This window comes from Oncorhynchus mykiss, unplaced genomic scaffold (genome assembly GCF_013265735.2).
Source record: "Oncorhynchus mykiss isolate Arlee unplaced genomic scaffold, USDA_OmykA_1.1 un_scaffold_191, whole genome shotgun sequence".
NCBI lineage: Eukaryota > Metazoa > Chordata > Actinopteri > Salmoniformes > Salmonidae > Oncorhynchus > Oncorhynchus mykiss.
This window is the reverse complement of record NW_023493677.1, coordinates 64029-87883: the sequence shown is the minus strand read 5'-3', so window position 1 is coordinate 87883 and position 23855 is coordinate 64029. Positions and strand designations below refer to the sequence as shown.

Here is a 23855-nt window from a genome sequence, read left to right as displayed (position 1 = left end):
ACCTAGGGTTATGAGAATGTATCTAGGGTTAGGAGAATGTATCTACGGTTAGGAGAATGTATCTAGGGTTAGGGTTAGGAGAAAGTATCTAGGTTAGGAGAATGTATCTGGGGTTAGGAGAATGTACCTAGGGTTAGGAGAATGTACCTAGGGTTATGAGAATGTACCTAGGGTTATGAGAATGTACCTAGGGTTATGAGAATGTATCTAGGGTTAGGAGAATGTATCTACGGTTAGGAGAATGTATCTAGGGTTAGGGTTAGGAGAAAGTATCTAGGTTAGGAGAATGTATCTGGGGTTAGGATAATGTACCTAGGGTTAGGAGAATGTACCTAGGGTTATGAGAATGTACCTAGGGTTAGGAGAATGTAACTACGGTTAGGAGAATGTATCTAGGGCTAGGAGAAAGTATCTAGGTTAGGAGAATGTATCTAGGGTTAGGAGAATGTACCTAGGGTTAGGAGAATGTACCTAGAGTTAGGAGAATGTACCTAGGGTTATGAGAATGTACCTAGGGTTAGGAGAATGTACCTAGGGTTATGAGAATGTACCTAGGGTTATGAGAATGTATCTAGGGTTAGGAGAATGTATCTACGGTTAGGAGAATGTATCTAGGGTTAGGGTTAGGAGAAAGTATCTAGGTTAGGAGAATGTATCTGGGGTTAGGAGAATGTACCTAGGGTTAGGAGAATGTACCTAGGGTTAGAAGAATGTACCTAGGGTTATGAGAATGTACCTAGGGTTAGGAGAATGTAACTATGGTTAGGAGAATGTATCTAGGGCTAGGAGAAAGTATCTAGGTTAGGCGAATGTATCTAGGGTTAGGAGAATGTACCTAGGGTTAGGAGAATGTAACTAGAGTTAGGAGAATGTACCTAGGGTTATGAGAATGTACCTAGGGTTAGGAGAATGTACCTAGGGTCAGGAGAATGTATATAGGGTTAGGAGAATGTACCTAGGGTTAGGAGAATGTACCTAGGGTTAGGAGAATTTATCTAGGGTTAGGAGAATATATCTAGGTTAGGAGAATGTATCTAGGTTATGAGAATGTACCTAGGGTTATGATAATGTATCTAGGGTTAGGAGAATGTACCTAGGGTTAGGAGAATGTACCTAGGGTTAGGAGAATGTACCTAGGGTTAGGAGAATGTACCTAGGGTTATGAGAATGTACCTAGGGTTATGAGAATGTCTCTAGGGTTAGGAGAATGTATCTACGGTTAGGAGAATGTATCTAGGGTTAGGGTTAGGAGAAAGTATCTAGGTTAGGAGAATGTATCTAGGGTTAGGAGAATGTACCTAGGGTTATGAGAATGTACCTAGGGTTATGAGAATGTATCTAGGGTTAGGAGAATGTATCTACGGTTAGGAGAATGTATCTAGGGTTAGGGTTAGGAGAAAGTATCTAGGTTAGGAGAATGTATCTGGGGTTAGGAGAATGTACCTAGGGTTAGGAGAATGTACCTAGGGTTAGAAGAATGTACCTAGGGTTATGAGAATGTACCTAGGGTTAGGAGAATGTAACTACGGTTAGGAGAATGTATCTAGGGCTAGGAGAAAGTATCTAGGTTAGGAGAATGTATCTAGGGTTAGGAGAATGTACCTAGGGTTAGGAGAATGTAACTAGAGTTAGGAGAATGTACCTAGGGTTATGAGAATGTATCTAGGGTTAGGAGAATGTATCTACGGTTAGGAGAATGTATCTAGGGTTAGGGTTAGGAGAAAGTATCTAGGTTAGGAGAATGTATCTGGGGTTAGGAGAATGTACCTAGGGTTAGGAGAATGTACCTAGGGTTATGAGAATGTACCTAGGGTTATGAGAATGTACCTAGGGTTATGAGAATGTATCTAGGGTTAGGAGAATGTATCTACGGTTAGGAGAATGTATCTAGGGTTAGGGTTAGGAGAAAGTATCTAGGTTAGGAGAATGTATCTGGGGTTAGGAGAATGTACCTAGGGTTAGGAGAATGTACCTAGGGTTAGGAGAATGTACCTAGGGTTATGAGAATGTACCTAGGGTTAGGAGAATGTAACTACGGTTAGGAGAATGTATCTAGGGCTAGGAGAAAGTATCTAGGTTAGGAGAATGTATCTAGGGTTAGGAGAATGTACCTAGGGTTAGGAGAATGTACCTAGAGTTAGGAGAATGTACCTAGGGTTATGAGAATGTACCTAGGGTTAGGGGAATGTACCTAGGGTTATGAGAATGTACCTAGGGTTATGAGAATGTATCTAGGGTTAGGAGAATGTATCTACGGTTAGGAGAATGTATCTAGGGTTAGGGTTAGGAGAAAGTATCTAGGTTAGGAGAATGTATCTGGGGTTAGGAGAATGTACCTAGGGTTAGGAGAATGTACCTAGGGTTAGAAGAATGTACCTAGGGTTATGAGAATGTACCTAGGGTTAGGAGAATGTAATTACGGTTAGGAGAATGTATCTAGGGCTAGGAGAAAGTATCTAGGTTAGGAGAATGTATCTAGGGTTAGGAGAATGTACCTAGGGTTAGGAGAATGTAACTAGAGTTAGGAGAATGTACCTAGGGTTATGAGAATGTACCTAGGGTTAGGAGAATGTATCTAGGGTCAGGAGAATGTATATAGGGTTAGGAGAATGTACCTAGGGTTAGGAGAATGTACCTAGGGTTAGGAGAATTTATCTAGGGTTAGGAGAATATATCTAGGTTAGGAGAATGTATCTAGGTTATGAGAATGTACCTAGGGTTATGATAATGTATCTAGGGTTAGGAGAATGTACCTAGGGTTAGGAGAATGTACCTAGGGTTAGGAGAATGTACCTAGGGTTATGAGAATGTACCTAGGGTTAGGAGAATGTACCTAGGGTTAGAAGAATGTACCTAGGGTTATGAGAATGTACCTAGGGTTAGGAGAATGTAATTACGGTTAGGAGAATGTATCTAGGGCTAGGAGAAAGTATCTAGGTTATGAGAATGTATCTAGGGTTAGGAGAATGTACCTAGGGTTAGGAGAATGTAACTAGAGTTAGGAGAATGTACCTAGGGTTATGAGAATGTACCTAGGGTTAGGAGAATGTATCTAGGGTCAGGAGAATGTATATAGGGTTAGGAGAATGTACCTAGGGTTAGGAGAATGTACCTAGGGTTAGGAGAATTTATCTAGGGTTAGGAGAATATATCTAGGTTAGGAGAATGTATCTAGGTTATGAGAATGTACCTAGGGTTATGATAATGTATCTAGGGTTAGGAGAATGTACCTAGGGTTAGGAGAATGTACCTAGGGTTAGGAGAATGTACCTAGGGTTATGAGAATGTACCTAGGGTTATGAGAATGTACCTAGGGTTATGAGAATGTATCTAGGGTTAGGAGAATGTATCTACGGTTAGGAGAATGTATCTAGGGTTAGGGTTAGGAGTAAGTATCTAGGTTAGGAGAATGTATCTAGGGTTAGGAGAATGTACCTAGGGTTATGAGAATGTACCTAGGGTTATGAGAATGTATCTAGGGTTAGGAGAATGTATCTACGGTTAGGAGAATGTATCTAGGGTTAGGGTTAGGAGAAAGTATCTAGGTTAGGAGAATGTATCTGGGGTTAGGAGAATGTACCTAGGGTTAGGAGAATGTACCTAGGGTTAGAAGAATGTACCTAGGGTTATGAGAATGTACCTAGGGTTAGGAGAATGTAACTACGGTTAGGAGAATGTATCTAGGGCTAGGAGAAAGTATCTAGGTTAGGAGAATGTATCTAGGGTTAGGAGAATGTACCTAGGGTTAGGAGAATGTACCTAGAGTTAGGAGAATGTACCTAGGGTTATGATAATGTACCTAGGGTTATGAGAATGTACCTAGGGTTATGAGAATGTACCTAGGGTTATGAGAATGTATCTAGGGTTAGGAGAATGTATCTACGGTTAGGAGAATGTATCTAGGGTTAGGGTTAGGAGAAAGTATCTAGGTTAGGAGAATGTATCTGGGGTTAGGAGAATGTACCTAGGGTTAGGAGAATGTACCTAGGGTTAGAAGAATGTACCTAGGGTTATGAGAATGTACCTAGGGTTAGGAGAATGTAACTACGGTTAGGAGAATGTATCTAGGGCTAGGAGAAAGTATCTAGGTTAGGAGAATGTATCTAGGGTTAGGAGAATGTACCTAGGGTTAGGAGAATGTACCTAGAGTTAGGAGAATGTACCTAGGGTTATGAGAATGTACCTAGGGTTAGGAGAATGTACCTAGGGTTCGGAGAATGTACCTAGGGTTAGGAGAATGTACCTAAAGTTAGGAGAATGTACCTAGGGTTAGGAGAATGTATCTAGGGTCAGGAGAATGTATATAGGGTTAGGAGAATGTACCTAGGGTTAGGAGAATGTACCTAGGGTTAGGAGAATTTATCTAGGGTTAGGAGAATATATCTAGGTTAGGAGAATGTATCTAGGTTATGAGAATGTACCTAGGGTTATGATAATGTATCTAGGGTTAGGAGATTGTACCTAGGGTTAGGAGAATGTACCTAGGGTTAGGAGAATGTACCTAGGGTTATGAGAATGTACCTAGGGTCATGAGAATGTACCTAGGGTTATGAGAATGTACCTAGGGTTATGAGAATGTACCTAGGGTTATGAGAATGTATCTAGGGTTTGGAGAATGTATCTACGGTTAGGAGAATGTATCTAGGGTTAGGGTTAGGAGAAAGTATCTAGGTCAGGAGAATGTATCTAGGGTTAGGAGAATGTACCTAGGGTTATGAGAATGTACCTAGAGTTAGGAGAATGTACCTAGGGTTATGAGAATGTACCTAGGGTTAGGAGAATGTACCTAGGGTTATGAGAATGTACCTAGGGTTATGAGAATGTATCTAGGGTTAGGAGAATGTATCTACGGTTAGGAGGATGTATCTAGGGTTAGGGTTAGGAGAAAGTATCTAGGTTAGGAGAATGTATCTGGGGTTAGGAGAATGTACCTAGGGTTAGGAGAATGTACCTAGGGTTAGGAGAATGTACCTAGGGTTATGAGAATGTACCTAGGGTTTGAAGAATGTATATACGGTTAGGAGAATGTATCTAGGGTGAGGGTTAGGAGAAAGTATCTAGGTTAGGAGAATGTATCTAGGGTTAGTAGAATGTACCTAGGGTTAGGAGAATGTACCTAGAGTTAGGAGAATGTACCTAGGGTTAGGAGAATGTACCTAGGGTTAGGAGAATGTACCTAGGGTTAGGAGAATGTACCTAGGGTTAGGAGAATGTACCTAGAGTTAGGAGAATGTACCTAGGGTTAGGAGAATGTACCTAGGGTTAGGAGAATGTACCTAGAGTTAGGAGAATGTACCTAGGGTTAGGAGAATGTACCTAGGTTAGGAGAATGTATCTAGGGTTAGGAGAATGTATCTAGGGTTAGGAGAATGTATCTAGGGTTAGGAGAATGTACCTAGGTTAGGAGAATGTATCTAGGGTTATGAGAATGTATATAGGGTTAGGAGAATGTATCTAGGGTTAGGAGAATGTACCTAGGGTTAGGAGAATGTACCTAGGGTTATGAGAATGTATCTAGGGTTATGAGAATGTACCTAGGGTTATGAGAATGTACCTCGGGTTATGAGAATGTATCTAGGGTTAGGAGAATGTACCTAGGGTTAGGAGAATGTACCTCGGGTTATGAGAATGTATCTTGGGTTAGGAGAATGTATCTAGGGTTAGGAGAATGTACCTAGGGTTAGGAGAATGTATCTAGGGTTAGGAGAATGTATCTACGGTTATGAGAATGTACCTCGGGTTATGAGAATGTATCTAGGGTTAGGAGAATGTATCTACGGTTAGGAGAATGTATCTAGGTTATGAGAATGTATCTAGGGTTATGAGAATGTATCTAGGGTTAGGATAATGTACCTAGGGTTAGGAGAATGTACCTAGGGTTAGGAGAATGTACCTAGGGTTATGAGAATGTACCTAGTGTTATGAGAATGTACCTCGGGTTATGAGAATGTATCTAGGGTTAGGAGAATGTATCTACGGTTAGGAGAATGTATCTAGGGTTAGGGTTAGGAGAAAGTATCTAGGTTAGGAGAATGTATCTGGGGTTAGGAGAATGTACCTAGGGTTAGGAGAATGTACCTAGGGTTATGAGAATGTACCTAGGGTTATGAGAATGTACCTAGGGTTATGAGAATGTACCTAGGGTTAGGAGAATGTACCTAGGGTTATGAGAATGTACCTAGGGTTATGAGAATGTATCTAGGGTTAGGAGAATGTATCTACGGTTAGGAGGATGTATCTAGGGTTAGGGTTAGGAGAAAGTATCTAGGTTAGGAGAATGTATTTGGGGTTAGGAGAATGTACCTAGGGTTAGGAGAATGTACCTAGGGTTAGGAGAATGTACCTAGGGTTATGAGAATGTACCTAGGGTTAGAAGAATGTATATACGGTTAGGAGAATGTATCTAGGGTTAGGGTTAGGAGAAAGTATCTAGGTTAGGAGAATGTATCTAGGGTTAGTAGAATGTACCTAGGGTTAGGAGAATGTACCTAGAGTTAGGAGAATGTACCTAGGGTTAGGAGAATGTACCTAGGGTTAGGAGAATGTACCTAGGGTTAGGAGAATGTACCTAGGGTTAGGAGAATGTACCTAGGGTTAGGAGAATGTACCTAGAGTTAGGAGAATGTACCTAGGGTTAGGAGAATGTACCTAGGGTTAGGAGAATGTACCTAGAGTTAGGAGAATGTACCTAGGGTTAGGAGAATGTACCTAGGTTAGGAGAATGTATCTTGGGTTAGGAGAATGTATCTAGGGTTAGGAGAATGTACCTAGGGTTAGGAGAATGTACCTAGGTTAGGAGAATGTATCTAGGGTTATGAGAATGTATATAGGGTTAGGAGAATGTATCTAGGGTTAGGAGAATGTACCTAGGGTTAGGAGAATGTACCTAGGGTTATGAGAATGTATCTAGGGTTATGAGAATGTACCTAGGGTTATGAGAATGTACCTCGGGTTATGAGAATGTATCTAGGGTTAGGAGAATGTACCTAGGGTTAGGAGAATGTACCTCGGGTTATGAGAATGTATCTTGGGTTAGGAGAATGTATCTAGGGTTAGGAGAATGTACCTAGGGTTAGGAGAATGTATCTAGGGTTAGGAGAATGTATCTACGGTTATGAGAATGTACCTCGGGTTATGAGAATGTATCTAGGGTTAGGAGAATGTATCTACGGTTAGGAGAATGTATCTAGGTTATGAGAATGTATCTAGGGTTATGAGAATGTATCTAGGGTTAGGATAATGTACCTAGGGTTAGGAGAATGTACCTAGTGTTATGAGAATGTACCTCGGGTTATGAGAATGTATCTAGGGTTAGGAGAATGTATCTACGGTTAGGAGAATGTATCTAGGGTTAGGGTTAGGAGAAAGTATCTAGGTTAGGAGAATGTATCTGGGGTTAGGAGAATGTACCTAGGGTTAGGAGAATGTACCTAGGGTTATGAGAATGTACCTAGGGTTATGAGAATGTACCTAGGGTTATGAGAATGTATCTAGGGTTAGGAGAATGTATCTACGGTTTGGAGAATGTATCTAGGTAGGAGAATGTGGGGTGGCAAGGTAGCCTAGTGGTTAGAGCGTTGGACTAGTAACCGAAAGGTTGCAAGTTCAAATCCCCGAGCTGACAAGGTACAAATCTGTCGTTCTGCCCCTGAACAGGCAGTTAACCCACTGTTCCTAGGCCGTCATTGAAAATAAGAATTTGTTCGTAACTGACTTGTCAGTCAGTATCTAGGGTTAGGAGAATTTATCAGGGTTAGGAGAATGTATCTATGTTAGGAGAATGTCTAGACAATGATATTAAATCAGTTGAACATAACTCAAATTTAAGACACATAGATCGTGTTTGTGTGTGTGTGTGTAGCGGAGACCCCAATAGAGGAGTTTGCTCCTACCCCAGCGTTCCCGGCGCTGCAGTACCTGGAGTCTGTTGACTTGGAGGGCGTGGCCTGGAGGGCGGGGCTTCGCACTGGGGACTTCCTCATTGAGGTAAGAGAGCACTCCAAACTTCTCTCCCACATTTCCCACATAGATCACAACAATTCCATTATACACACCATAGAGATGTATAGATATCACAGCATACCTATTCCATTATACTCACCATAGAGATGTATAGATATCACAGGGTATCTATTCCATTATACTCACCATAGAGATGTATAGATATCACAGCATATCTATTCCATTATACTCACCATAGAGATGTATAGATATCACAGTGTTTCTGTTCCCTCATACTCACCATAGAGATGTATAGAGATTACAACATTGCACCTGTCTCATTATGACAGCAGTGGCAGTTCTAACTTGTATGGCTCGAACCCCCCCCCCCCCCCCCCCAAAGATCACCATTCTTCACTAACTGTAATTGTTATTCAGACATTTGGAACAGACAAATAGACAAATAGAAACAAATTGTAGTTTATAAATACAAATAAAAAGATAATCAGATTATTGCACTAATACTAACAAAAAACACACAAATAAAACCTAAATTTCACAAATTCAACATCACACAAATACAAACTTATAAAGAAGAGAACCTGATTATTACACTATTGGTATTCAAACAAGAAACATACAAACTAAATTGCACAAATGCCATCTAAACCCTGACCTTTCTTGCCTTCCTTGATGCAAAGTCATCAATTTCATCATCATAAGAAGTCTTCTCAACAATTATATGGTTAATACTGATGACAGAAAGGCCACTAAGGTGTTCCTATGACATGGTGAACCTCAGGTAGGATTTGATGAGCTTCAGCTTTGAAAAGGTCCTCTCTGCTTCAGCTACGGTCACTGGAAGAGTGAGACAAATTCTGAGAGCAGTCCACAAATTTGGATACATTTCTGAGAGCCTCATTTCGTGTAGAAATATCAGCAGCTCAAGCAGGGTCATGATCTTCGATGGCAAGTTCTTCCGTTCCTGTGCAAGCTCTCTGCCATCCAAGTCTGAGTGTTCTTTATAGTGCAGTGTCATACTCAGGGCCTCACAATGTTCTGTCAGCTCCTCATTTGAGAGACTTTGGAAGGTTGACAGCACTCCAAACTTCTCTCCCACATTTCCCACATTGTGGAAAAAAAGGGCTGAGGTTGCAGCATCAACAACGCCATTGAAAAAATGTCACCACAAGCGTCTTCAGGGCATCACTCAAAGAATGATTTGAATGAAAAGTGCTGCTTTGTGGACCTCAGCCTTTTTTGTTGTAGAACGGCCTCTACATTCATACCCTCGCAAATATCCTTGGTTGAAGTTTGTGCAGTCATAAAGTATGTTGCCCTGTAGCTGCTGAGACCTCTCTCTGTCTTTCTGAGAAGACTTACTGCAACATCCACATGCATACTTGGAGACGGCATCAGCTTGCTCACATGTTGGATCTGGCTCAAGATGTCATGCCACACCACTGTACAGATGCTGAAGCGGTATGATCCCACCTCCTCTGACAAGGACTGGGCCTCAATCTTTATCACAGGGTCTTTGGTTTGATCCCTCACCTCAATCAGTGGCTCTCTCACTGTGGCTGCCTGATACCTCAGTGGCTCTCTCACCGTGGCTGTCTGATACCTCAGTGGCTCTCACCGTGGCTGCCTGATTCCTCAGTGGCTCTCTCACCACTGCTGCCTGATACCTCAGTGGCTCTCTCACCACTGCTGCCTGATACCTCAGTGGCTCTCTCACCACTGCTGCCTGATACCTCAGTGGCTCTCTCACCACTGCTGCCTGATACCTCAGTGGCTCTCTCACCGTGGCTGTCTGATACCTCAGTGGCTCTCTCACCGTGGCTGCCTGATACCTCAGTGGCTCTCTCACCACTGCTGCCTGATACCTCAGTGGCTCTCTCACCGTGGCTGTCTGATACCTCAGTGGCTCTCTCACCGCGGCTGCCTGATACCTCAGTGGCTCTCTCACCGTGGCTGTCTGATACCTCAGTGGCTCTCTCACCGCGGCTGCCTGATACCTCAGTGGCTCAACACTCTTAACTTTCCTCTTTGATCCTCATTGCCGGTTCTTTCCATGTTTTCATGCAGTTTTGAGGTTCTGGACTGCTGCCTTGTGAAGTCAGCAAAAAACTTGCATGTTTCCAGTCTGTCATTGTGTTTATTTTATGCAGGGATGCACACATAAACACACATGCGTGTACCCACGTGCGCACAAACACACCTGAAGAATCCTGCTGGGGAGAAGTGGAAACAAATGGGTCTTCATTTCTGGAGAGGCCTGCGTGGCTGAGGAGGTAGATGGCTCCTCGTCCTGAGGCTCAGAGATCATTTCTGAAGAGGCCTGTGTGGCTGAGGAGGTAGATGGCTCCCCATCCTGAGGCTCAGAGATCATTTCTGAAGAGGCCTGTGTGGCTGAGGAGGTAGATGGCTCCTCATCCTGGCCAGTGCCAGAGGGTGCTCCATAATATTTCAGAAGTGCCCCTAAATGTGCATGTTTTTATATATTTTTTTATTTCACCTTTATTTAACCAGGTAGGCTAGTAGAGAACAAGTTCTCATTTACAACTGCGACCTGGCCAAGATAAAGCATAGCAGTGTGAACAGACAACAACACAGAGTTACACATGGAATAAACAATAAACAAGTCAATAACACAGTAGAAAAAATAAAAAAAGAGAGTCTATATACATTGTGTGCAAAAGGCATAATTACAATTTTGCAGATTAACACTGGAGTGATAAATGATCAGATGGTCATGTACAGGTAGAGATATTGGTGTGCAAAAGAGCAGAAAAGTAAATAAATATAAACAGTATGGGGATGAGGTAGGTAAATTTTAAGTATTTTAAGTTAGCCTACAGCATTGGAAATTCCCCTTTACTGAGCTCAGGACCTAGTCAGTTCAATCACAGAAAACCTTTATGATGTTACCTCAATGAAAGTTAACCAAATCAATAATGTGCTAGTTAGGTTGCAGGCTACACACATTATCATGATGAAACTGTGTGAAATTATATCCTATGTTATGGAAGCTAGTTGGACAGAAAACGGAATATTGTCACCCTATATGTAATAGCATAGCGAGCAACATAGGCTAACAAACATAAGAGTTATACTAGACTGTTTCATTACATGCATAATATTATACTCAGAAAGAGATGACCTAACCCTAACCCTAAGAGTTATACTAGCCTGTTTCATTACATGCATAATATTATACTCAGAAAGAGATGACCTAACCCTAACCCTAACCCTAATACTAGCCTGTTTCATTACATGCATAATATTATACTCAGAAAGAGATGACCTAACCCTAACCCTAACCCTAATACTAGCCTGTTTCATTACATGCATAATATTATACTCAGAAAGAGATGACCTAACCCTAACCCTAACCCTAATACTAGCCTGTTTCATTACATGCATAATATTATACTCAGAAAGAGATGACCTAACCCTAACCCTAATTTTAAGTATTTTAAGTTAGCCTACAGCATTGGAAATTCCCCTTTACTGAGCTCAGGACCTAGTCAGTTCAATCACAGAAAACCTTTATGATGTTACCTCAATGAAAGTTAACCAAATCAATAATGTGCTAGTTAGGTTGCAGGCTACACACATTATCATGATGAAACTGTGTGAAATTATATCCTATGTTATGGAAGCTAGTTGGACAGAAAACGGAATATTGTCACCCTATATGTAATAGCATAGCGAGCAACATAGGCTAACAAACATAAGAGTTATACTAGACTGTTTCATTACATGCATAATATTATACTCAGAAAGAGATGACCTAACCCTAACCCTAAGAGTTATACTAGCCTGTTTCATTACATGCATAATATTATACTCAGAAAGAGATGACCTAACCCTAACCCTAACCCTAATACTAGCCTGTTTCATTACATGCATAATATTATACTCAGAAAGAGATGACCTAACCCTAACCCTAACCCTAATACTAGCCTGTTTCATTACATGCATAATATTATACTCAGAAAGAGATGACCTAACCCTAACCCTAACCCTAATACTAGCCTGTTTCATTACATGCATAATATTATACTCAGAAAGAGATGACCTAACCCTAACCCTAATACTAGCCTGTTTCATTACATGCATAATATTATACTCATAAAAAGATGACACAGCTGCATACCTTTATCTTTTGCTCGTTTCTCCTCTTCTTCTTTCTCCTAAACTGGGCACCTGATGGCGTGGACCTTTTCTTATCCATTTGTGTTGATTTGGCACTCGAGCATCAATACATTACTCATCTCCCCCAACACTGTCAACCAAGAGTCAAGACTAAACCGATTCACCTTGGTGGTGTGCAGACTGGTTTTATACTATTCTGCTCCCCCTACCTCGGGCTTCCAGTGGGGAGACCTGAGGTCAACCTAACCCCGCCCCCCCCCCCCCCCTACCTCGGGCTGCCAGAGGGGAGACCTGAGGTCAACCTACCCCCGCCCCCTCCCCTACCTCGGGCTTCTAGTGGGGAGACCTGAGGTCAACCAAACCCCGCCCCCCCCTACCTCGGGCTTCCCGTGGGGAGACCTGAGGTCAACCTACCCCCGCCCCCCCCCTACCTCGGGCTTCCCGTGGGGAGACCTGAGGTCAACCTACCCCCGCCCCCCCCCTACCTCGGGCTTCCAGTGGGGAGACCTGAGGTCAACCTACCCCCGCCCCCCCCTACTTCGGGCTTCCAGTGGGGAGACCTGAGGTCAACCTACCCCCGCCCCCCCCTACCTCAGGCTTCCAGTGGGGAGACCTGAGGTCAACCTACCCCCGCCCCCCCCCCCTACCTCGGGCTTCCAGTGGGGAGACCTGAGGTCAACCTACCCCCTCCCCATCTGGCACTTCTGAGTGGGAGACCTTCCCAAACTAGAATCAGGTCACCCACTCCAACAAGGTTAATTGACCCACATTCCCACACGGTGACATGATTTAATTGATGTGATGTGCAAATGAGCGATTGAAAACCGATCGAGCAAATGTCACCATTCCAAATTTTTGGGTGCGGGTGCCCAACAAGATGCCGCCCCGGGCGGCCGCCCATGTCTCCCCGGGAGGCCGCCCATGTCTCCCCGGGAGGCCGCCCATGTCTCCCCGGGAGGCCGCCCATGTCTCCCCGGGAGGCCGCCCATGTCTCCCCGGGAGGCCGCCCATGTCTCCCCGGGAGGCCGCCCATGTCTCCCCGGGAGGCCGCCCATGTCTCCCCGGGAGGCCGCCCATGTCTCCCCGGGAGGCCGCCCATGTCTCCTCGGGAGGCCGCCCATGTCTCCTCGGGACCCGCCCATGTCTCCTCGGGAGGCCGCCCATGTCTCCTCGGGAGGCTGCCCATGTCTCCCATACCTAAATCCGCCGCTGCAACAGTGCCATTAAGACCAAGTAGCCGATGTTCTTGTTCTACTACTTCTACGAGTTGGTTAACAAACTGAAAGGGTGCTTACTGGAAGGTGTAGTCTGAACAGGTTTAAAGACAAGGTTGATGATTTACTGCCCCCTGGAGGGTGTAGTCTGAACAGGTTTAAAGACAAGGTTGGTGATTTACTGCCCCCTGGAGGGTGTAGTCTGAACAGGTTTAAAGACAAGGTTGGTGATTTACTGCCACCTTCTGTATGGAATGTTTTCTCACCAGTCTAATTAATTGGCTGATCCCTCCTAATGACCTGGATGGAAACATATGATTAGGCAGGGGCGTATGCTTTATGGTTAACGATACGTGGTGTGGTCACAACAACATACAGGAACTCAAGTCCTTCTGTTCACCTGATTTAGAATTCCTCACAATCAAATGTCGACCACATTATCTACCAAGGGAATTATTTTCGATTATAATCACAACCGTATATATTCCCCCCCAAGCAGACACATCGATGGCTCTGAACAAACTTTATTTGACTCTTTGCAAACTGGAATCCACATATCCTGAGGCTGCATTCATTGTAGCTGGGGATTTTAACAAGGCTAATCTGAAAACAAGACTCCCTAAATTGTATCAGCATATCGATTGCGCAACCAGGGCTGGTAAAACCTTGAATCATTGCTATTCTAATGTCCGTGAGGCATATAAGGCCCTCCCCCGCCCTCCTTTCGGAAAAGCTGACCACGACTCCATTTTGTTGCTCCCTGCTTATAGACAGAAGCTAAAACAAGAAGCTCCCGCGCTGAGGTCTGTTCAACCCTGGTCCGACCAATCTGATTCCACGCTCCAAGACTGCTTCAATCACGTGGACTGGGATATGTTTCGTATTGCGTCAAACAACAACATTGACGAATACGCTGATTCGGTGAGCGAGTTCATTAGAACGGGCGTTGAAGATGTCGTTCCCATAGCAACAATTAAAACATTCCCAAACTAGAAACCGTGGATTGATGGCAGCATTCGCGTGAAACTTAAAGCGCGAACCACTGCTTTTAATCAGGGCAAGGTGACCGGAAACATGACCGAATACAAACAGTGTAGCTATTCCCTCCGCAAGGCAATCAAACAAGCTAAGCTTCAGTATAGAGACAAAGTAGAATCGCAATTCAACGGCTCAGACACAAGAGGTATGTGGTAGGGTCTAGTCAATCACGGATTACAAAAAGAAAACCAGCACTGTCACGGACCAGGATGTCTTGCTTCCAGGTAGACTAAATAACTTTTTTGCTCGCTTTGAGGACAATACAGTGCCACTGACACGGCCCGCAAACCAAAACATGCGGACTCTCCTTCACTGCAGCCGAGGTGAGTAAAACATTTAAACGTGTTAACCCTCGCAAGGCTGCAGGCCCAGACGGCATTCCCAGCCGCGCCCTCAGAGCATGCGCAGACCAGCTGGCTGGTGTGTTTACGGACATATTCAATCAATCCACCATTGTTCCTGTTCCCAAGAAAGCTAAGGTAACTGAGCTAAACGACTACCGCCCCGTAGCACTCACTTCCGTCATCATGAAGTGCTTTGAGAGACTAGTCAAGGACCATATCACCTCCACCCTACCTGACACCCTAGACCCACTCCAATTTGCTTACCGCCCAAGTAGGTCCACAGACGATGCAATCTCAACCACACTGCACACTGCCCTAACCCATCTGGACAAGAGGAATACCTATGTGAAAATGCTGTTCATCGACTACAGCTCAGCATTTAACTCCATAGTACCCTCCAAACTTGTCATCAAGCTCGAGACCCTGGGTCTCGACCCCGCCCTGTGCAACTGGGTACTGGACTTCCTGACGGGCCGCCCCCAGGTGGTGAGGGTAGGTAACAACATCTCCACCCCGCTGATCCTCAACACTGGGGCCCCACAAGGGTGCGTTCTGAGCCCTCTCCTGTACTCCCTGTTCACCCACGACGTGGCCATGCACGCCTCCAACTCAATCATCAAGTTTGCGGTAGGCTTGATTACCAACAACGACGAGACGGCCTACAGGGAGGAGGTGAGGGCCCTCGGAGTGTGGTGTCAGGAAAATAACCTCACACTCAACATCAACAAAACTAAGGAGATGATTGTGGACTTCAGGAAACAGCAGAGGGAACACCCCCCTATCCACATCGATGGGACAGTAGTGGAGAGGGTAGTAAGTTTTAAGTTCCTCGAAGTACACATCACAGACAAACTGAATTGGTCCACCCACACAGACAGCATCGTGAAGAAGGCGCAGCAGCGTCTCTTCAACTTCAGGAAGCTGAAGAAATTCGGCTTGTCACCAAAAGCACTCACAAACTTCTACAGATGCACAATCGAGAGCATCCTGTCGGGCTGTATCACCGCCTGGTACGGCAACTGCTCCGCCCACAACCGTAAGGCTCTCCAGAGGGTAGTGAGGTCTGCACAACGCATCACCGGGGGCAAACTACCTGCCCTCCAGGAAACCTACACCACCCGATGTCACAGGAAGGCCATGAAGATCATCAAGGACAACAACCACCCGAGCCACTGCCTGTTCACCCCGCTATCATCCAGAAGGCGAGGTCAGTACAGGTGCTACAGCTGGGACCGAGAGACTGAAAAACAGCTTCTACCTCAAGGCCATCAGACTGTTAAACAGCCACCACTAACATTGAGTGGCTGCTGCCAACACACTGACTCAACTCCAGCCACTTTAATAATGTTAATTGATGGGAATTGATGTAAAATATATCACTAGCCACTTTAAACAATGCTACTTAATGTAATGTTTACATTACCCTACATTATTAATCTCATATGTATACGTATATACTGCACTCTATATCATCTACTGTATCCTTATGTAATACATGTATCACTAGCCACTTTAAACTATGCCACTTTGTTTACATACTCATCTCATATGTATATACTGTACTCGATACCATCTACTGCATCTTGCCTATGCCGCTCTGTACCATCACTCATTCATATATCTTTATGTACATATTCTTTATCCCTTTACACTTGTGTGTATAAGGTAGTAGTTTTGGAATTGTTAGTTAGATTACTCGTTGTTTATTACTGCATTGTCGGAACTGGAAGCACAAGCATTTCGCTACACTCGCATTAACATCTGCTAACCATGTGTATGTGACAAATACATTTGATTTGATTTGATTTGATGATGATCCTTCTTTAACCCACAGGAAGTCCCACCCAGACTACTTAAAAATGGTGAAAGTCGTAGTTGTAATTGGAATGCCCGGGCTAAAATATGCTTTTGGGCACTAGAGTCCTCTATACATGTTTATGGCACACAACTAAATACAGACTCAGAAGTACATTCTATTAATACAATGGCCAGTGGTGGAATGGTGTGTGTGTGTGTGTGTGTGTGTGTGTGTGTGTGTGTGTGTCTGTCAGGTAAATGGTAGTGATGTGGTGAAGGTGGGTCATAGACAGGTTGTACTCTGCAGTGCTATGTAACCCTAACCCTATGTTGAATGTATGTGTGTGTGTGTGTGTGTGTGTGTGTGTGTGTGTGTGTGTGTGTGTGTGTGTGTGTGTGTGTGTGTGTGTGTGTGTGTGTGTGTGTGTGTGTGTGTGTGTCAGGTAAATGGTAGTGATGTGGTGAAGGTGGGTCATAGACAGGTGGTGTCGCTGATCCGTCAGGGAGGAAGTCAGCTGCTGATGAAGGTTGTTTCAGTCACACGCAAACCTGAGTCTGACTTAGTCCGTAAGAAAGGTACGGGATAGTGTGTGTGTGTTTCTGTGTGATTTCTGTGATAAAGGTGAATGGATGGGTTTTGGTCATGCTGTGACTCATTTGATTGGCTGACATCCCCCAACAGCACCTCCTCCGCCTAAGAGAGCACCCAGCACGTCGCTCACACTGCGCTCCAAATCTATGACTGCTGAACTGGAAGAGATAGGTAGGAGAGAGAGAAAGAGAGACACACACACACACACACACACACACACACAGTGAGTGACCTGATCTGTACTTTCTCCTGTAAGCCTCTGCCAGGAGGAGACGAGGGGGTGAGTGTGTGTTGTGTTGGAATTGTATTGTGTTGTAGTGCTATGTAATGTTGTGTAGTAGTGCTATGTAATGTTGTGTAGTAGTGCTATGTAATGTTGTGTAGTAGTGCTATGTAATTCTGTGTTGTAGTGCTATGTAATACTGTGTTTTACTGTGTAGTGCTATGCAGTACTTTGTAGTGCAATGTAATGCTGTGTTGTAGTGCTATGTAATACTGTGTTTTACTGTGTAGTGCTATGTAGTACTGTGTAGTGCTATGTAGTACTGTGTTTTACTGTGTAGTGCTATGTAGTACTGTGTTTTACTGTGTAGTGCTATGTAATACTGTGTTTTACTGTGTAGTGCTATATAGTACTGTGTAGTACTGCTATGTATTACTGTGTTGCTGTACTGTGTTGTAGTACTGTGTTGTATTGTGTTGTAGTTATGTGTTGTACTGTGTTGTAGTGCTATGTGGTACTGTCTTGTAGTACTGTTGTAGTTATCTGTAGTGTTATGTGGTACTGTGTTGTAGTACTGTGTTGTAGTGCTATGTGGTACTGTGTTGTAGTACTGTGTTGTAGTACTGTGTTGTAGTGCTATGTGGTACTGTGTTGTAGTACTGTGTTGTGATGTGTTGTACTGTGTTGTAGTGCTGTATTGTAGTTGTGTTGTGGTTCTGTGTTGTAGTGCTATGTAATGTTGTGTAGTAGTGCTATGTAATGTTGTGTAGTAGTGCTATGTAATTCTGTGTTGTAGTGCTATGTAATACTGTGTTTTACTGTGTAGTGCTATGCAGTACTTTGTAGTGCAATGTAATGCTGTGTTGTAGTGCTATGTAATACTGTGTTTTACTGTGTAGTGCTATGTAGTACTGTGTTTTACTGTGTAGTGCTATGTAATACTGTGTTTTACTGTGTAGTGCTATATAGTACTGTGTAGTACTGCTATGTATTACTGTGTTGCTGTACTGTGTTGTAGTACTGTGTTGTATTGTGTTGTAGTTATGTGTTGTACTGTGTTGTAGTGCTATGTGGTACTGTCTTGTAGTACTGTTGTAGTTATCTGTAGTGTTATGTGGTACTGTGTTGTAGTACTGTGTTGTAGTGCTATGTGGTACTGTGTTGTTGTACTGTGTTGTAGTACTGTGTTGTAGTGCTATGTGGTACTGTGTTGTAGTACTGTGTTGTGATGTGTTGTACTGTGTTGTAGTGCTGTATTGTAGTTGTGTTGTGGTTCTGTGTTGTAGTTATGTGTTGTAGTGCTATGTGGTACTGTGTTGTAGTTATGTGGTGTACTGTGTTGTATTACTGTGTTGTATTTATGTCTTGTGTTGTAGTGCTGTGTGGTGTTGTACTGTGTTGTAGTACTGTGTTGTAGTGCTATGTGGTACTGTGTTGTAGTGCTATGTGGTACTGTGTTGTAGTACTATGTGGTACTGTGTTGTAGTACTATGTGGTACTGTGTTGTAGTACTGTGTTGTAGTACTGTGTTGTAGTGCTATGTAGTACTGTGTTGTAGTGCTGTGTTGTGATGTGTTGTACTGTGTTGTAGTGCTGTATTGTAGTTGTGTTGTGGTACTGTGTTGTAGTTATGTGTTGTAGTGCTATGTGGTACTGTGTTGTAGTACTGTGTTGTGATGTGTTGTACTGTGTTGTAGTGCTGTATTGTAGTTGTGTTGTGGTACTGTGTTGTAGTTATGTGTTGTAGTGCTATGTGGTACTGTGTTGTAGTTATGTGTGGTACTGTGTTGTAGTTATGTGGTGTACTGTGTTGTATTACTGTGTTGTATTTATGTCTTGTGTTGTAGTGCTGTGTGGTGTTGTACTGTGTTGTAGTACTGTGTTGTAGTGCTATGTGGTACTGTGTTGTAGTACTATGTGGTACTGTGTTGTAGTACTGTGTTGTAGTACTGTGTTGTAGTGCTATGTAGTACTGTGTTGTAGTACTATGTTGTAGTACTGTGTTGTAGAGCTATGTAGTACTGTGTAGTGCTAATTGGTACTGTGTTGTAGTACTGTGTTATAGTACTGTGTTGTAGTGCTATGTAGTACTGTGTAGTGCTATGTAGTACTGTGTAGTGCTAATTGGTACTGTGTTATAGTACTGTGTTATAGTACTGTGTTATAGTACTATGTAGTACTGTGTAGTGCTATGTAGTACTGTGTTGTACTGTGTACTTTGTTGTACTGTGTACTTTGTTGTATTTCAGAAAAGCTGGACGAGATGTTGACTGGGTCCCAGGAGGCCATGATGAGAAAATGCCCCTTGGAGGCGGACTACAGAGCGGCCACCGTGAAGCAGCGGCCAACCAGCAGACGAATTACTCAACAAGAGATCAACGTAAGTCGGATGAGTCACTATTGATTCACTCAGTCACGATTTACTGCTGATTCACTCAGTCACGATTTACTGCTGATTCACTCAGTCACGATTTACTGCTGGTTCACTCAGTCACGATTTACTGCTGATTCACTCAGTCACGATTTACTGCTGATTCACTCAGTCACGATTTACTGCTGATTCACTCAGTCACGATTTACTGCTGATTCACTCAGTCACGATTTACTGCTGATTCTGCTGATTCACTCAGTCACGATTTACTGCTGATTCACTCAGTCACGATTTACTGCTGATTCTGCTGATTCACTCAGTCACGATTTACTGCTGATTCACTCAGTCACGATTCACTGCTGATTCACTCAGTCACGATTTACAGCTGATTCACTCAGTCACGATTTACAGCTGATTCACTCAGTCACGATTTACTGCTGATTCACTCAGTCACGATTTACTGCTGATTCACTCAGTCACGATTCACTACTGGTCCAGACAAATGCTGTTTCTTTAAAACGCATGTGATCCCAGGTATTCTCTCACTGTATGTGTGGTGTGTGTGTGTGTGTGTGTGTGTGTGTGGTGTCTGTATGTGTGTGTGTGTGTGTGTGGTGTGGTGTGGTGTGGTGAGGTGTGGTGTGTGGTGTGTGTGTGTGTGTGTGGTGTGGTGAGGTGTGTGGTGTGTGGTGTGTGTGTGTGTGTGTGTGTGTGGTGTGGTGAGGTGTGGTGTGGTGTGTGTGTGTGTTGTAGTCTTTGTTTGAGCGGCAGGGCCTGCCTGTTCCTCCAGGGGTTTCCTTGGGTCTGGAGAAAGCCACCATGCAGCTGCCTCGTGGAATGTCTCGGACCAAGTCCTTCGGTGAGACAATTACATTATTCTAACTATTACCAGAATCCAGTGGCGAACCATGGCTATTGGACCTAGGCGCTCATGAAACAGGCCTGAGGCTGAGCCATGCTACTCACACATAGACAGCACCCGCTCAGATAATGTTACCAGCAACAACAACCAAACTGCTTACACAACCTATGGTAGAGAGGAGGAGGCAAAGCAAGAGGGTCCACTCCTGTCAAAATGTGTCCACGTGGGAATACAGAGATTCTGTTTAATAAGCAGACTGATAATCCCCCCCACCCAAGGCTTATACCTTTAGAGGTTAAGGTTATATTCAGGTTATAATATCCCAGTCTCTCCCCTGCAGGTGCACCAGAGGATGACAGGATCTCTGCACTGATTGGAGAGCATCGGTTTCCAAGGAGCTCTTCGATGACTGATGGCTTCATACCTCCTCCTCCCCAGACTGCCCCCCCTCCTCCCCCCTCTCACTACTTCCTGGACTCTGGCCCGCCACCGGCCTTCTGCCCTCCACCTCCCCCGCAGCGAGCAGCCGATCAATCACACTCCAGCTTCAAGCCGGGGGCGGAACCTAGGCTGCACGAGGTCTGTGATTCGCCAACGTCTCGGAGCCATGCAGAGCGGCAGAGGAAAGCTCGCTCCATGATCATCCTGCAGGACTCACCTGTACCAGGCTATCTACCTGCAGAATTTGCCCCCCTAGGCCGACCTTCTGGGGCTACAGCAGGGCTGGGCCTGTCCCGACCCAGCCCTGCTGCTTCTCCCAGCCCCCTCTCCAGAACCAGCCCTGCTGCCTCCCCCAGCCCCCTCTCCAGAACCAGCCCTGCCCCCAGCCCCCTCTCCAGAACCAGCCCTGCCCCTAGCCCCAGCATCCTCTCCAGAACCAGCCCTGCCCCCAGCCTTAACCCTCCAGGGGAGCGCAGCAGCAACAGGAGGCGTGGCCGACCAGTAGAGAACCCGTATGCCAACGTGGGTCAGCTGCCTGCCCCCCCCAGCAAGCCTCAGCGCCGCAAGTCTCCGCTCCTCAAACAGCTGCAGGTGGAGGAGGGGCCCAGCAGGGCAGAGCTATACCAGCAGCAGGTGCTCACTGAGCGTGCTCAGATACGGGTCACGCCCCCTCAGGGCCGTAGGTCCTCCTTCTTCCTGTCAGTGGAGGGAGGGGGTTCAGAGCCCCCTCCCATCCTACTGACCCAGTCCCACTCTGTAGATGACCTGGGGGAGCTGCCCCCCCCCATCCCCGTCCTCTCCCCCTCCTCCTCCCCCCACTCCACCTTTCTCCACCCACTGACAGGCAAGCCTCTGGACCCCTCCTCCCCCCTCGCCCTGGCCCTCGCTGCCCGCGAACGAGCTCTCACTGCACGCACACCCAGCCCAGAACCCAGAACCAAACACGCACACTCACCTAGCCCCGAGCCCAGGCCGAAACACGCACACTCACCCAGCCCTGAGCCCAGGCCCAAACGAACCCCTCCTCCCCTGACCAGCCCTGAGCTCCATCATAAACGTATCAACCCACCCATTTTCCTTGAAGGACAGCTGGAGCGGCCAGTCGTAGAGCGGCCAGAGACAGAAGGCGGAGTCACATCTCCTGCTGTGCCCTCCCCCGAGCGTTGGCAGGCTATGCCCCTCCCTCCCATCAGTCAGGTGACCATCAATATAACCAATGAAAGCCAGCCGGCAGGACGGGGTCTGGGGGAAGAGCTGATTGAGGCGCTGCATGGACAATTACAGAGGAGGAGAAGTCTGACCGTTGGCAGCTCAGAGGAGGAGGGCGGGCCTTATACGATAACCCAGGGCCAATCAGAGAGGAGGAAGAGTCTGGAGGGAGGGCCTTACACGGTGACCCTGCCCCCTGCACTGCTGTCATCCAGTGATGAGGAGACGAGGGAGGAGCTTCGTAAGATTGGTCTGGTGTCTCCTCCCCTGGTGTTTGCCACGCCCCCCTCCCCCACCCAGCCCCCCTCCTCCCTCAGCCTGTCACCACGGAGACCCCAGGCAGGTGAGGGCAGGGGAGGAGGGGAGTCAGCTCCAGACTCAGGGGTGGAGGAGGGAGACCCTCACATAGAGAACATCTTATCCCCCAGCAGCACCCCGGCCCCCAGCCTGCCCCCCACCCTGCCCTCCCCAGAACCCCCACAGCCTTTCACTGCCACCCCGAAAACTCTGCCCTCCACCACCTCAGACTCCCAGAGCCTGAAGCCCAGGCTGCGTTCTCCCCTGGGCCGTGGTCGCTCTGCTCTCAGGGATCCTCTACTGAAACAGTCTTCAGACAGCGATCTGCTTCCATCTGGCTGTGGACCTGGACGCCCACCACCCTACCTCTTCCAGGTAACCCTGACCCACCCTACCTCTTCCAGGTAACCATGACCCACCCTAACTCTTCCAGGTAACCATGACCCACCCTAACTCTTCCAGGTAACCATGACCTACCCTAACTCTTCCAGGTAACCCTGACCCACCCTACCTCTTCCAGGTAACCCTGACCCACCCTACCTCTTCCAGGTAACCCTGACCCACCCAACCTCTTCCAGGTAACCTTAACCCATCCTACCTCTTCCGGTAACCCTGACCCTAACCCACCCTACCTCTTCCAGGTAACCCTGACCCTAACCCACCCTACCTCTTCCAGGTAACCCTGACCCTAACCCACCCTACCTCTTCCAGGTAACACTGACCCTAACCCACCCTGATACCTCTTCAGGTAAACCTGACCGTGACCCACCCTACCTCTTCAGGTAACCCTGACCCTAACTCACCCTACCTCTTCCAGGTAAACCTGACCCTAACCCACCCTACCTCTCCCAGGTAACCCTGACCCTAACCCACCCTGATACCTCTTCAGGTAACCCTGACCCTAACTCACCCTACCTCTTCAGGTAACCCTAACCCACCCTACCTCTTTAGGTAACCCTGGCCCTAACCCAACCTACCTCTTCCAGGTAACCCTGACCCTAACCCACCCTACCTCTTCCAGGTAACCCTGACCCTAACCCACCCTACCTCTTCAGGTAACCCTGACCCTAACCCACCCTACCTCTTCAGGTAACTCTGACCCTAACCCACCCTACCTCTTCCAGGTAACCCTGACCCTAACCCACCCTACCTCTTCCAGGTAACCCTGACCCTAACCCACCCTACCTCTTCAGGTAACCCTGACCCTAACCCACCCTACCTCTTCAGGTAACTCTGACCCTAACCCACCCTACCTCTTCCAGGTAACCCTGACCCTAACCCACCCTACCTCTTCCAGGTAACCCTGACCCTAACCCACCCTACCTCTTCAGGTAACCCTGACCCTAACCCACCCTACCTCTTCAG

The 23855-nt window shown here is 45.8% G+C and overlaps 1 protein-coding gene across 4 annotated transcripts in view; it reads left to right on the top strand.

Moving 5' to 3' along the window:
- Window positions 1–23855, top strand: part of LOC110515076 (SH3 and multiple ankyrin repeat domains protein 3) — a 119422-nt gene that overhangs the window by 68919 nt on the left and 26648 nt on the right. For 3 of the 4 annotated variants that reach the window (XM_036972728.1, XM_036972731.1, XM_036972732.1), the window contains exons 16-22: window positions 7862–7986; window positions 16939–17071; window positions 17178–17258; window positions 17344–17367; window positions 19560–19690; window positions 20435–20540; window positions 20884–22865. In XM_036972728.1, coding sequence (XP_036828623.1) covers window positions 7862–7986; window positions 16939–17071; window positions 17178–17258; window positions 17344–17367; window positions 19560–19690; window positions 20435–20540; window positions 20884–22865 — 2582 coding nt within the window. The remainder of the gene's footprint in view (window positions 1–7861; window positions 7987–16938; window positions 17072–17177; window positions 17259–17343; window positions 17368–19559; window positions 19691–20434; window positions 20541–20883; window positions 22866–23855) is intronic. The other variant, XM_036972729.1, reaches the window with a different exon arrangement.